This window comes from Solea solea, chromosome 10 (assembly GCF_958295425.1).
Source record: "Solea solea chromosome 10, fSolSol10.1, whole genome shotgun sequence".
NCBI classification, from domain to species: Eukaryota; Metazoa; Chordata; class Actinopteri; order Pleuronectiformes; family Soleidae; genus Solea; species Solea solea.
In genome coordinates this window covers 18,448,688-18,464,416 of record NC_081143.1, presented here as the reverse complement: position 1 = coordinate 18,464,416, position 15,729 = coordinate 18,448,688, and the positions used below count along the sequence as shown (strand labels likewise).

Genomic DNA, 15,729 nt, shown 5'->3' with positions numbered 1-15,729 from the left:
AACCGATTATGAAGATAATCGTTAGTTGCGGCTCTAGAACGAATTGCTTAATAAAGTTATTATATTTTTGCTGATACATCTGCAGTGGGTTTCACAAACATGCTTGTGTTAAATGTATGTAATTAATAGTTGTAATTGTACAAAAGTGTGTACAGAATTCCGATAATGAACTTTTAGTTAAGATGTCAACATGATACTGCTCTTTATCTTCTGTTTGGGGGAAAAAAATGAAGACAAGTCTGCAGTAGCAACCAATTAGAACTGACAAATGGCAAGATGTAGTTTGTAAATGGCATTATCAAATTATGTGACCTTTGTTTTTGGTTGTCATCATTAAACTGTGTAAATGTCCCCTTGGCATTTCACATTGGCGCTGTCAGTACATTTTTAACCTTTCATTTCCTAAAGTAGGGAGCTCATGAAACATCAGAGCTTTACTTACTACTCGTAGAAATATTGTCTATCTTTGCTTTGGGTCCCGTATTATATTCCCACAGCATCTGTCCCTGGTCTCCACAGACTGTTGTACTCTTTTATCTTTGTCAATTACGCACTGGATCACAGAGATTTCTCTTGGCTCACACATACAGCGTTGTGGCCAATATTAATTGTAGTAGCCTGCCATTTCCACATAGTGTCGCTATTGCCTCATAATGAACGTTTTATGTTTTTATTTATTATTTTATTCCTATTACAATATCATTACATGAGACTTTAAGTTTGTGGAACAGACTTATAATATATTTAAACTTGGTAACATGGTTATGGTTTTGTCTCATCATTATTGGATTTTCAGTGTCAGTCATGCCAGAGGCCTTGGTGTTATCTTTAGCAGTTCAGTCAGATCAACAATGTTCAAGACTCACGTTCGAATCGTAGCCTAGTAGTATTTTAATGAATGTTTTTTTGCGTTTCTCTCCTGCTGCACGTTTTATTTTATATGAAGATGAATTATATTTTATCTTTTATGTCGGTTTTCTTTTGCTTCATATAGGGTTGACATAGAAATTCATGCGTGCATTTTCAGTTAAAGGGTAAACATTGAAGAAGACCGCATTTGGGTTTTACTTCATGAGAGAAAAATGTTATTAATATTTACCTGAAGCCTTGAATGTGAACATAAACTTAAAAAAACTTGGTTAAAACTAATAGAACATTAAATTTGGCCTTCTCCTTCCTCCACTGACTGACAGTGTATTTTACAGTGTACATTCTAAGGGTAACATTTAAGAAGATAAGAATACATGGTAAGCGAACCCAATAGTAAATTTACATTTACCTTGAATAATTTAGCAACACATCCGCATTAAAAAGCCAAACTCACTTCAGTGTAGCTAGCATGGTTATCATTAAAGTGATCACTGATAATTAAGACAAATTAATTAACAAAAAGTAGAGTTAATGGTCCAACAAAGATAAACATGTATGAGATGTAGGTTTATAGATTGAATATTTGCGTTGTCACAGTCTCCACAGATCTGACGAAATGGTGGATGTAACAGTGCCACGACACTGTGCCAGCAGGTGTTGCTATAGCAACGGAATGTTCAGCTGACACCACCTGCTGGTAGAAGAACATTCACAGTACGCTCAAGTTTCACAGTGGATAAAAAGTACACGCTGCTGAACTGATGACATTACAGACACCACCCTACTTATTGGTCCATTTAATCAGAATCTCCTGTATGGTAAGATAAATGTCATGGTTGCAAAATAGATAGACTGTGGGCGTTGAAGAAACACCGGTCGCAAGGGAGTGATGTTTTTCTGTCTATCAGCTGACTTATTACTCTGACTTACTGTGGTACCCCAGGGAAAGGATACTGAAAAATGGAACATTTTAGGCCAGTTATTTTGGTACTGTTCCTAATGGAAGCACAAAAAAATTTGTACCGAACCGAACTGTTCCACTCGCCATAAAGTTCCCTCTTGAGTCACTCTGGAGTCCTCCTGGCTGCCATTCATGTGTCCTCTAAAGAAAAAATATACGTTTAAAATTTTTTTTTACTGTTTCTAAAGGAGTGCCTTTCTAGTAAAGAAACGTCATGCAGTGCTCTATAATCTGTGATGGACTGGCGACCTGTCCAGGGTGTGAACCCCACCTTTCACACTATGTCAGCTGAGATTGGTACAGCGCCCTGCGCGACCCTCATGTGGAAGATAAAGTGGTAGACGATGGATGGATGGTCTTTGCTGTCAAAAGAGGATGCAGAGACCCCATGCGAGCGGACTTTGTAAATTTGTAAATGGGCTCGGAAATCATTACAGTATGTGCCGTCTGGAGCTCTCCATGCCCGCACAGAACACTGGACTCTGTCTGGTCCCAGAGTTAATCAGATGTGAGCACGTCACCGCAGGTTTTTCCTATCATGCCCACTCTCTGTGGAATAACATCCCTGCTGTCGTCAGACAATCGGACGCTGTCAAGGCCTTTAAATCAAACCCACATTTCAACTTAGCATTCAATTAGTGGCATGATTGCTGATTCACTTAGGTCGGATTTCTTATCTGACCAATATGGGGGGTTGTCTCAGTCTTAATGACGTTTCAATTATTGTTATTAGTAGTACATTATCCTGCCGACTGTAAATGACCAGTTCATTTTATCTTGTGACTGCTTTTCCTGGACTTTTCCAAACTGTACACTAGATCTCTCTCTCATTCCCTCTCTCTGGTCATCAGGGCTGAAAGGAGGCCATGCAGCTTCAGACTCCTCCCATCTTTCCTTAGGATGGACCTGTGACCGTGGACCACCCACAGCCTCATGCAAGTGGAAATTACTGTTTTTTTCTTAAACCAAAACAACAAAGCCGGAAACCCACTTAACTGGTCAAGCTGCATACATACATTATGTCTGACATCCTCCCATCTTCTCTACATCCGTGTTGGATTTATGTATATATGATGAGGTACTCCTGAGACCGCTGATTGTATGGTATTTTATTTAGAGGCTCATCTTCCCAGACCAGGCTTTTAGCAGAGTTGTAGTCTGTGACCCACTCTTTCAAGACAACCAGGCTAGAAATAAGATGAAGGAGGAACGAGCGTAGGGATTGTAATGAATCGTGGGGGCAAAAGGAGGTGTATATCTGTATATAGATACTGTATCATATCTGTTTATATAATTATCTGTCACCTTTTATATATATATATAAAAAAAAACATTAGCACCTTGTGATTTTTATAATTGCTGTCTAATTTGTGTTTTTAAAGGAAGTGCTCGTTGTTATGTCTGCTCTGAGGCACAGAATATTTTTTTCATTGTGCTAAATTGGAAGTGATGATTAAACAATTCTTCTGATTTGCAGAGCAGGGGAACTTATGAAGGGAGGGATTTGGAGATGTGGGCAAAGTGTACATTGTGTCCCTGTTTTATGAATCACGGCAGATAACTCAGATTATAGGGATTATAAAGAGCAGGTCGAGAACAAGTGGTTTTGATCAGTGAGTAATAATTTCTGTCATTCAAAATGACAAATAACTTTAATCTCCCAATCAGTACACAATGTAAATAAACTAAGTGGTTGTGTGTACGTACTGTATATGCAGCACCTGCACATGCAGTGACGTGATACATCACCAAGTGAAGAAATTCACTTAAAATAATGCCTACATGTTACAGTTTGCGTATGTGTGGGGAATCCTAAGACTTTTATCAAGCTGCACATAAACACACTCACACAGCAGATTTTATTTGGGGGGGGAGAGAGATGGCACTTGCACTCTATGAATAGATGTGGTGATGTGAGCTGACGTAGCTGTTGTGAGACAGGCTTGCAGTGGGCAAACTCCTAATCCCAGCTCTGCTACGTTTTTGGTTGCAGAGAGGTGATCTCATGTGACATCCCCCGCCCCCTCCGAACAGGGCATCCTTTTAGAAAGAGTGACATCATTTCTGAGAGTTTTTGGCCAGAGGGAAAGGTCCTTTGCATTTTAAAACGGTGCCTTGTGTGAGCTGCCGTCTTCTCCCCTCAACTAATCTCAGAGCGCATGAACAAAAAGATATAAAATTCATGTGCCTTCATCAATTATTTAATATTAATAAGAAAAAGCAGTATCGGCTTAATGTATTCCAGAAGTCAGACAAGCTGCTAACTGGGTCACTCGCTCCAACATCATTTTCCTCCTGCTGACACCTTTGCACAGTTCTGCTACCACAACGACCATTTTTGTAAGATAGAGATTTGCATATCGATCAACTGGTTTCACTTTATTCTCAGGCCACTGTCAGCATAATATATCTTCATGTTGGTATTTTACCATGTTCCTTCTGTGTGTGTGTGTGTACCTGTATTTGTTCCCTCTTCAGGACCTTTTGACATAAACACTAACCTTGTCAGCACCAGTAGTCCTAAGACCTAAGCCTCAAAATGTCCGTCTGGACTTTTTTTTGTGCTTATTTTAACATAAAAGGGGCAGACATTTCCTGTGAGTAAGTAATTTTGCCCATTTTTCCAGAATAACTTTCAGTATCTGGCAATTTGCTGCATGTTATAATAGTTTATTAACAATTTAAAATGAAGAAAAACAAAAAGGTTTATTCACATTCACATGAACACCAGATTTTGTATGTTCAATTTGACATTTGAACCTACAGTGATCTGAGAGCAGTAAAACCTCACAGAGACAGGGAACATTAAGGCCAAGATGCTAAAAGCCACTAAGTCTCCCACTTGTCTCTCTCTGTCCTGGAACTGGAGCTGGACCAGCTGCTTGGCCTCCAGTGTGTTTTTTTCTCTCTCTCTCTCTCTCCACATTGATCCATCCCACCGGCAACCTTTGGCCAACATGTCTCTTTTTTAGCCTTCCTTTATTTCTCTTGAGAATGTTTAACATTGTGTGAACATGGTAATGGACCTTGCCCTGAAATGATTCAGTATAGTCAGTGATTAATTGTACTTCACGGATGTTGATGAGTGAGGACGGGATGCTTCATTTGGTGAGAATATTAGATCTGCAAAAAAATACAGGTTTTCTCTACCTTTAAAATCGACAGGGGGAAGTTTGTTCCTATGGCATCGCTCATTCATTAATATTTGGGTGTGGGTAATTGAAGGTTCCTCACCATTACATTTTATGACACCGAGTCCCACGTGCAAATAATGAATACTGTCACCAATTCTTCACTGAAATAGGAAGCACGATGGCAGGCTGTGTCGACTGCTTATTTAGTCACACCACAAAGTATGTGAGCCAGACTAAACGCCATCTGAAAAAGGACTCTGTAAACATGCAAAGATGGTGGGTCCTGTCAGATTCAGACAAAGGTCTGAGGATTTCTGTTACACTCTGGCACACTTTATGGATCATGTGGATAAATTCTGTCATCGTCCTGTATGTCAAAATGTATAAGATTGAAACTGCGGACTGTAGCAAACGGATGACTGATCCACTCGCCCCGCTATTTTCCAAGTGAGTCAGGGAACTGTGAATGCCCGTCTCCTTCATTTGCATAGTAAGCTTACGCTTTAAAACGTGAAACGCACGCTCTGGTGCCATGTATAAAGTACATGTATAAACCATTTTTTTTATTTTAAAGTAGTTGTACAGTTACATGATCTTAAATCTCTGCACAGTAGTGTGCATATGTCTTAGAGCACCACCATTTTTTTTTGTTATTTTAATGTCTTGTCAAATTAGTTATCATTGGCATTTGGATTGCAATGACTTTAACTCATACAACGTGTGGATGTAATGTTTTTTTTTTTTACAGCAGATATAGTAGGACAAACACAGGTTTTACCACTAACAATAATTAAATATCGGGGTTCTCTGGTTTTCTCCCACAGTCCAAAAACATGCAGTTTAGGGGGATTATGCAAATTGGACACTGACTGTGTGTGTGAGTGTGAGGGTGGATGGACTTGGCGACCTGTCCAGGCTGTATCCCGACTTTCGGCCTACGTCAGCTGGGATTGGCACCCGCGACACCCGTGACCCTCATGTGGAGGATAAAGTGGTAGAAGATCAATGAATATTCCCATTTAGAGAAAAAAATAGATAATAAAGTGATGGCAGATATGTGTGGACACTAATGTGATCTGGTATCGGCCAAAAGGAGCCTTGTTGCAGTTTCAGAACAGGAGTGTAGATTCTTATAGGTGATTCATAGGTCATTACTGGGCATCATGTTGTTGGTTAGTTAATGAATACATTCTTAATCAATTAACATGGACTAATGCCTTATTATCACCACGCCTACACTGAATCCGCGTTTCCTCGTCCTTTTCTTATCACAATAAAAGTCCCCACCACATCTCGCTCACCAACTGTGTCTCCTCCACAGCGTCTGGTCGCTGAGGGGTTAACTGTCGCTCGGTGTAGGAAGTGGGTGGTTGGAGCTGAGGATGAGGAGCGAAGCCTGTGCTGTGCCGCCACAGATCATTTTCCACGAAGAAATAGCGGCATTACACCAGAGGAGGAGAGAGTGAGAGCACACCGTGTGACTGAGAGAAAGAGCGAGAGAGAGAGAAGAGAGAAAACCGAGGATTGTGTTTTACCTGAGGACGAAAACGTGAAGCTGGGATGAGAGCGTTTCATCAGAGGGACGAATTCACAGTCGCTGCTCCCAATTCTCACTGATTTGCCCCCTTTTTTTTTATTATTATTTAAATGCACAGATGCCGTGACAGTGTGTGTGCGGGGCGCTGATAATAACCAGGATGTGCAGTTTGATGATGGACAGCGTGTATTCAGTGAATCTGCACTGGTGTCCTCTCGTCACACACACACACACACACACTGATGTGGCTGCTTGTGTGTAGTGTTTGAATAATTGTGACTATTGGAAAGACTAATGTTTGCAGGATGACTGTAGTGCGCTGCTACTGCTGCTGAGATCGAGACACTTATGAAGTGATGGATTTTGTTTTGAACTGTGTGTCGCGCCGGAAGATGTGCGTAAAGTTGTTTGGCTCGTGTGGTTATCTCGGGTGTGACAGTCGGAGCTGTTTCATCTCCATCTCTCAGCTGTTGGAGTCGAGCGCATGCTGATCACGCTGATCTCACCAGTTATTCAGCACTTCCCACCACCAGTCGCTGTTTGTCAGCCACATTCTTTTAGTACTTTTGGCACATTTTCACGTTGTAGTTTTTACGCACGGGAACATAGCGCTTAGGTCACTTATCGGTATTCCGTCGATAAGTGTTGTTTATTAAATTCGTCAACACTACTCCAGAGAAATCCGGCTGCGTGATAAATTGTTGAGCCGTGCCGGCCCGGCTCATTGGTAGTCACGCGAGAGTGGAGATACCTCCTACGTTACGTCCCCTGGAAAACACGGGAGCCACGAGGCAGGTGTGAACCCGGACACGCGCCATGGATGATTCCGGGATCATCCGAAGACGGAGGCTGCAGGTGAGAATTTTTACCCAGAGATGGAAAGAGTATTGAGATATTCTACTCAAGTAAAAGTACCACTATGTTATTATTATTTATTTTTTTAAAGAACATTTTACTTAAGTACAAGTAAAAGTAGACTGGTCTAAGAATGTACTCAAATTAAAGTAGTAAATGTAAATGCATTACTTTCTACCTCTGTTTATATCTACAACATGTACTTGGGATGTAGATCAGGTTTTTTTGGTGGTGATGAAGGAAACTGAGCAGCCATGGTACATGTTTGAGTGCTTTCTTTTTTTCATTTTTTTCATATCAAAACATTCATCCTATTATGTTTGGATCCCTTTCTGGGATTTTAACAACCAGTCCTACTACGGATTCTATAAAATGTAAAAATGAATGGTCTTCATTATTTATGTGTCCAAAGTAGGTGGACATAACACATCCCTCTAGGACTATTAGAGTATCGCTCTATACTATATATATATATAATATCTTGATAGGTGCCTATGAATGATGTTAACATGTCTACAGTATGATAGTAATCAGTCATAGGGCTACTTTAAAGAGACTGAAAGTCAGGAGTAGATTAATATTTGCATGATTTAGGCTGGTCACTTAGCCCCCACCTTGCACATTAAGACTGTGCACAGGAAGGCACTGGTAAAAGCTTCCTTCCTTTGAGATGTTTGTCTCAGCGAGCGCGTGCATGAAATTGATCAAATGACGCAGGCAGCGCTCATTGTGCAGTTTTTTGTGAATTAACTCACAGTGAAAGTACTGTGATGCACATTGTGTCAGAATACGATGGATTGCTCTTGAAGATTGCTCATTATTTATAAATAATACACAAGAGCAAGTGGAAGATTTCCTGTACAAATGTTGATCATGTAGAAGAGCAGCACAACACTGCAGACTTCCAGAAAGTTTACAGTCCTCAGTAGGTGCAGTGTTTCTACTGTTTGACCAAAGTGGGGGCCATGGGCCAAAGTTGACCCACCAGTGGGTTTCATTTGGCCTATGGTCAACCTCTACTCCACCTCTACCAGCAGCTCTATTTGTTGAACAGTTCTACCCCGTTTTCTTGTTCTCACTGACATTTAAACTGTGACGTTTCATCATCTTTGTCTCTCTGTAGCAAATGAAACTACAGGGAGACATATGGCAGTGTTTTATTCTGCAGCAGTACACCACTGCTGCAAGATTAGTGAGCACCGCCGCTAAAATGTCACACAATCATTAATATCAATGTGCCACTAATGCTTATCACTTATAACTTGCACGATTAAGCATCAGAGGATGCAAATCAAGATACGAAAACTAATGTTTATATAACATTATAGCTATTTGGACTTGAGCGAATATGGGCCGTGCTGTCACGGCATCCTTGTGGACAATGGCACAACAGCACCGCTGCTGAAATTCTAGGGGAAACACTTGGTGGCCATTCATTGATATGATGTTTGTGCTGGAGTATTTTAGTTTTAAAAACAAGTTAAACATGTCTCCCCGTTATTGTCTGGATGAGTCATGTGGTTTTTAAAATGCCAGAAAGTAGTGAATCAACTTATCAGTCATTTGATGTATAAATTATTTAATCCATTTCAGGTCTGGCTGCAAAAGACTGGAGCGATACCTACACATACACACAGAAAGCTACAGAAGTAAAAGTGCTTTGTGTACATTATTAATCTAGTCTGGACAATAAAGAAATCACAGCCTCTCAAATTCACACACATGCACATATTACATATTTACATTATGAAAAAAGGCAACTTCAGTTTTGTGCAAAACTTCATCAATAAACTCTCTCAGTAGGTTTCGCTCCAGAGGCTGTAGGGACTGTGAATTTGAATCTGCCATCACTCACTGTACACCTGCTGCTGCTTCCGCGTGTCCAGTGTAGTTTCGAGTTGTATATCCCGAAGCAGGTAATACCTTAAACGACCTCTGAGACAACCCAACCAAAAAAAACATTGGTCCTGTTTGTTGCATCATTGCAAGGTCAATCGGTTTTCCCAGACAATGTTATTTATGGATCCCTACCAGGATGTGAAGAAGAGGGTTTGAATTAATGAGGCAAAATGTGTTTTTAGTAACCAATAACAGACAGCACATTTAATGGCATTTAGTTTTGATTCATGCCACAGTCTCAAATTCAAAGATCAGTGCTCTTTTCCTCTGAAATACACAGAGCAGGGAAGTCTGGCACAGGGGCAGGAGATAGTCTGACATGAATATAAAGGTTAAAAGTAATGCATACGGTACTCTGGGACACAGCAAGACATACAGTACTGTACACCCACACTGTGCCAGGATGGACTTTGTATTGAGCTGAAATGAAGAAGAGACAGACCCACAAAAAGAGACATGCACTTACAATGAGATCACACTGGTGAGTCAAGCCACACTTGGTCGTCAGATGTTGAGTGCATGTTAATGTGTTTGTGTGTCCGTCCGTCCACTCAGCCGATTGGACTGCAGCTACACCAAACATCTTGTCTCGCATGTCTGTGTGAGTGTGTGTGCGTGCGCGCACAACATTCATGCCTAGCGTATGTACATATCAAATTGACTCCCACCACCTGCCCCTACTCTCCATTTCCATTGAAGTGGTCGATATCCATATCTCAGACGGAGTAGGTCTGAATGCTGAGGATGTGGCACAGTTGTCAGACCCATTAACAGAACTAATGGTGGCCTAACAGCCCCTGTGTGCCCTCAGGGACGAAGACCAACCACCAGCAGCAGCAGCAGGACGGCCTGAAAGCTGGGCTGAATAGACTGGAGGCAGGGAGCAGCTGTGAGCTATAGTAGACCCCATTTTAAGAACCTATTACCATATGTGGATTTCTTAGCTGCCTGGATCTACTTTCACACAATAGACGGGAGGGAGGGAAGGGATTCTTTCTGTGTGTGTCTCATGTATTGTTATTTAATAATACATTGGATATAATATATATCGTAATACAATTTTCTTCATTAAGCTTCACTGTATATTGATATAACGTTTATACATTGTGCAAATATCCTTGCACGCAAGGGTATTCTTTAGGTTTTAGAATGGTGAGGTACATCCTCATTCAGTCACACAGTTACAGCTATGGTCCATTTAGAGCAGGCATGTCCAAGTCCGGCCTGCAGGCCAATCGCAGCCCTCGGTCAAATTTTGTATGGCCCACAGCTTCGGTTTTCATAATTAAGCCATGGCAGACGGACACACGTTCACTTATATTATGATATCTGACTCCTAATATGAAAGAAAGGCAGATTTGTTTCTTTTGTTCACTCCTGCGTGGCTTAGATTTGGTTGCGTTGCCATTTAAAAATGAGAATTGTGACAAGGAAAATACAATAATTATAAAACAGTGCATTTTATGTAACTTTCTGAAGTGAAGTGACCATCTCTTATATTATCGTTTGGACACCTGATTTAGTGTCCAATTAACACCTAAACCCCAAACTACAGAACAAAAGACAACTTAATTTTCAAGACAACTTCAGGTCTGGGAGATATTTACATCGTTTATAGCCCTAGACATGAATGTGGCAAAATGACTCATTAGCTCCCCCTATAAATTGTAAAAAAGCAGCCTGTGAGGTTTGTTAAATGCACATCTTTTATATTTTGGTGTGCTTATATAACAAGTCAAGATCTACAAAATATTTCCTTGGATACATAACCTTTTATTTGCCCTTTACTGTACAGATGTTGAACTTTAACAATTCTTTATTTGACGATTGACATTAAAGACAGGTATTAAATGTGGGGGTGGTGAAGGGAGAGGGAGACGACACGCAGCAAAAAACCTCTAGCTACAAGATCTCTTACTGTTGTTTAGTCAGACAATTAAATGTGACGTTTTCTTCTGACTGAATGTTGAAGAACCAAGTTGATTATGGTTTAAAAAGGAAAGGAAACAGAAACGTTTCTTAGCCCCACACTTAAACAGTTCTTCACAAATGAGGTTCTGCCTCATTCGGACCAGTTTGTAGTCTCCATGATGATTACTGGTTCCGACAAGGTCGGTGTTTATGCCTCCTGAAGAGGTAAAACAATAAAAGTACACATTCACACAAACACACACAGTACAATTTGTCCAATGTTTTTTCATGGGCCGTGTGCCCATTTCCAATATGCTCAGCACCGGGGATCAGTGCATGATCACTGCAGAAGATCCAACTGTTTTTGCCAAACCCTGTAACTATCCGCCATGTCCACTGCTTTCTTCTGCCTCGTCTGACTCTTCTGATGTCAGGATTATTTAGAAATGCTTGTCTCTGTACTGTGGGGCGAGAGTGTACATCAAAGCAACTGATCTGAGCCAGAATAAATTTGGGAATAGCTTTAGATGTTTGAACTACTTTAGCTGGGCTTCAGTGTATCATGCCGGGCGTCTTTAAACAACAGAAGCCGGAGTCTGACTCAAACCCCAGAACAGACAGAAATGGACAAGATAAGTAAAAAAAAAAAAAAAAAGAAAAGCACTTGTCAAGGTTTATAAATAGACCCAGAAAGTGGTAAAGGTGAAAGCGTGTGAGACAGTACTTGGTTTTAGACCTCAGTGTAATGACCAGTGGAGTCGGAAGCTTTCTAGATAAAAATGGAAGCCCTGTAGAATAATACACGGTGTGACATTTGCCTCACAATCTGCTGTCAGATTTGGCAGACGAAACACAACAGAAGCCTCACGACTTGGCCCAGTACAGCAGCATATTAACATTTTTCTTTTCTTTGGTTTCCAGTTGGACTTTGCTTTGTCCTTGGGTAAATATAAACCAAACATAAATAAATAAATGAGAGTCTATATGCAAAACACCTTCCTCACTGTCAAAGCAGAGGGAAAAAAAAATGTTTAAACATTAGCAGTTATTCACAGTTTCGGGGTGTGTGTGTGTGTGTGTGTGTGTGTGCATAATGTATAAGAACGTAGGTAAAGTAGGTGTTTGTTTGTATGTGCAGAAATGGGCGAGGGTCTGTGAAACGTCCTTAATTAATGTCACTTTGAGATTTTACCTTCTTGCTTTGAGCTACATATCCACAGCACACAGGTCACATCATTTTTAGGTACAGGGATACATTTACATCACATCACATGTTTGAAAAGGAGTAGGCAGAAGTATAAAGTGTAATAAATTTACCTATACCCCATTCCTATTACACACAACTCAATGTATCCCGTCACCAAATATTTACATATTTACAGTATTTTATACAACGTTGTTCATGTTCTCAGTACAACACAAGTATATGTCGTCTGGCTTTAAACACGTTTCCATCACCGTTTTGGATTAAACTGCTGCTTCTTATATTTATTAAAATTTGTATTTTGTGTCATCTTCTAAACTGATTTATGTTTTTACTTTAATTCGTCTTTGTTAGACTGTTCCAATAATTTAACCCCCGAGATTGAAGCACACATACTTTTTGTTGTTGTCCTGGCACTCTTGCATTTTTAAATTTAGTTTTATATCTTTATTTTTTATTTGGAAGTACGTTATTTCTTGCTTTGATTATTATTTGCGCCGTTTCAGATCAGAAATGTTAGAGCTTGTATATTTAAGAAGAGTTCATTTGCGTGGTCTCTGTATCCTGTGTTATTTATTAATCTGATATACATTATATTGGTTGAATATTGCTTTTGTTTCCCCTCATCTACACAGTAACCTTGTTTCCTCAGGATTTTGTGGTTCCTTTAATGATGCTGCAACTTCACTGCACTTGTTCAGTTCCCTATAATGATGACGGTTGTGTTTCTGCTGTTCCTCTAGCTCACCATACTTTCATATTAAATGCGAGTATTAATGCCTCACAGCATTAAAAAGTAAACCGGGCAAGCTTTGATGGCAAGCTTGTGTTGAGTTTGTCTCTAGACGACAGCTCCAGCTGTCAAATCGTGTTTCATGTGCTCGGCTTTGTTTGGTTTCTGTAATGCCTGTTTACTTATACAAAGACACACAGAGCGAGAGTATGAAATTCTTTGGAAATTCAAAAACAGCTTCTCATTTTCCCCTCATAATTTCCCTCTCTGTGTGTCATGAAGCTTTCCCTGAGTGAAACAAAACAAATGATATCTTTTGAGACAAGCCACTGGACTGGAGAAAATGGCTTAGACCGACTACACAAACTGGCGGTAACCCAATCTCACTTAGGCCAAGTGTTAAATGGAATCAAATTGGGAAGAGATGGGCAACAAGCACCACACAGATCCATCCTAGTTGTTCCTTATCACATCAGAGTCCTTGCTCTTGTGTCCCAGTATCATAAATATAGCAGCAACAATTTTTTTTTAAATTGATTTTGGCTCCATTCGACCTGCTGGTTCCTGAGGCTCTGAAGTCTCCTGGCACTTTGGAGGGATCAGTTTACAATCTGCTTCCTACTCACCCTAAACAATCAGGGCAGAAATGACTAAATCAAACCAAATTGTTCCTTCGTTATAGGTTTTTCATACTGTACGTCATCTGTTTTACTGGGTCATATGCAAATGATGCTCACAGTGTTGCTGAGGTAAGATACATGATTGTTAGTGAGCGTTCACAAATGAAATCAATAATCAGGAGAGGAATCGGTGCCAATTTGCCTCAATGATTTTCTTATTCACGGTAACCTAATGTCATCAACGTGCAGTCCATTATTCTGAGAAGGTTTGATGATCTTTAGTGTTTAAGAAGTATCAAACTATTGTAATTTAAAGAAGTAAAAAAGGGGTTTAGTTGTTGTTTCAATTGGATCAATGTAAAACTTCTCCATTGCTTACAATTCTATTAACCTTTAAAGAATCTAACAAGCAAGGTGAAAGTAGGATGAAAGTAGCAATTGACCACTAGGGGGCGACTCCATTACTTGGGTCTTCTTCCAAAGCACATGCTGTCAGTTTTTGAGATTATGTTTTTCATTTAGAGGACAAATGAGCGGACAGTGGACACCAGTGTGATTTACAGCTCGTCCAATAGGAGCCTGACGGCAGGTGCCGGTCCGATAACAAATGTCAAGGCTTCACAACGGGAGTTCATTTTTCAAACTGACGCTATATACATTTTTATAAATTGTCATTCCATTATTCATGGTTAATTACAGTATCTATCGTTCGTTTATTTCGACATTGTTAAAAACAACGATTTGCGGTGCATATTTCATATCTGAGGAGGAGCAGGACGTAAATTCGAATTTATCAGGTGGTCTGTCATAATCTGGGCTTAATCTCCCGTGTAGGCCTGACACTAACTCTGGAGGGTGTTAATTCAGATCAGTTGATCTACTGTATATAGAGTCTGTGTATACTAGAAATATGAAAAAGTTCAATCAATGACTTATGAGATATGTGATAAAAAAAATCTAAAATAAAATTGATAGGACAAATTATGAAGGTTTCATAAGAGTTTCATAAATCAATAAAATAAGGATCCATAAAGAACTCTGTTAGACATAAGTAACTGTAAAATTAATTAGATTTCCTTTTTTTTTTGTTCCACTGTAACGAGTTCTGCTGTAATAGACTCATCTAATGTGTCTGCTTTCCCCCTCTTTTCTTTTCCTCTCTTTGCTTCCTCTTTCTCACCAGAAGGATCTTCCTCTGCCCCGAAAAAGCAGCGGGTAAGTTCACACTGACACACGTGTTCTCTGTATGTGTTAAGTTACTTTACACCACAAGTGCAGTCTGGATTTCCTTTCATTTTAAATGTATTCTATTGTCATACAGGAAACAGATTAAAAGCACTTAAGTTGTTACAATGAAACTGATTTACAGTGGGTTCTTGTACTGCAGCGCAACAATTTATTACAATACAGAATAAAAAGCCGAATAAACAATCAACACATATATAATCTATAATATAATCTTACAACATATAGCTTTTATGTGATTGTTTGAATTTTGGAACAGAGGTAGTTGCTCCAATATAGGAAGGGAATATGATTTCAGATTTAGTATGAAAACGAGATCTTTTGTCAGTAGTTATTTTTGTAGGATGGCACTGGAAGAAGAGAAATGGATCTAGTGAATCAGTCCTGGGCGGAAGTATCAAGGAACGAGACAAATGAGTCACTTCAATGTGTCATGGCAACATATTATCCAACAAAATGTCTTTTTTCTACCTGTGGTGCTGGGGTTTTTTTTTTCTGTACAGTGTACTCGCTCACCTCAGAACCAAGCTGTTTTCTGGGCTAAAAGACACAAACAAGGAGGGAATTCTATTTTTAGGTCTTGGAATATTTCCATCTTTGTCACAGGAAGTCATGGTTAAGTGATGGTATTCCACAGTGGGAGTCTTGTCTTCAGACTGCAGCATGTCATAGCTTTGTGTGAGCCCTTTCACTCCCGGTCGGGCCAATCTGTTGCAATGAAAGTTTAGCAGCAGGAGAGCCGTGCTGTGACCTCACATCC

General features: G+C 39.9%; 1 protein-coding gene across 3 annotated transcripts in view; it reads left to right on the top strand.

Annotated features, from left to right (window-relative positions):
- The first annotated feature begins 6,126 nt into the window (after positions 1–6,126).
- LOC131466919 (microtubule-associated serine/threonine-protein kinase 1-like) overlaps positions 6,127–15,729 on the top strand; it is a 65,734-nt gene continuing 56,131 nt past the window's right edge. Inside the window, exons 1-2 of one of the 3 annotated variants that reach the window (XM_058640515.1) lie at positions 6,127–7,357; positions 14,911–14,939. In XM_058640515.1, the coding sequence (XP_058496498.1) occupies positions 7,319–7,357; positions 14,911–14,939 (68 nt within the window). In that variant the 5' untranslated portion in view covers positions 6,127–7,318. Of the gene's footprint in view, positions 7,358–14,907; positions 14,940–15,729 lie in introns of all 3 variants that reach the window. The other 2 variants (XM_058640513.1, XM_058640514.1) reach the window with 2 other exon arrangements.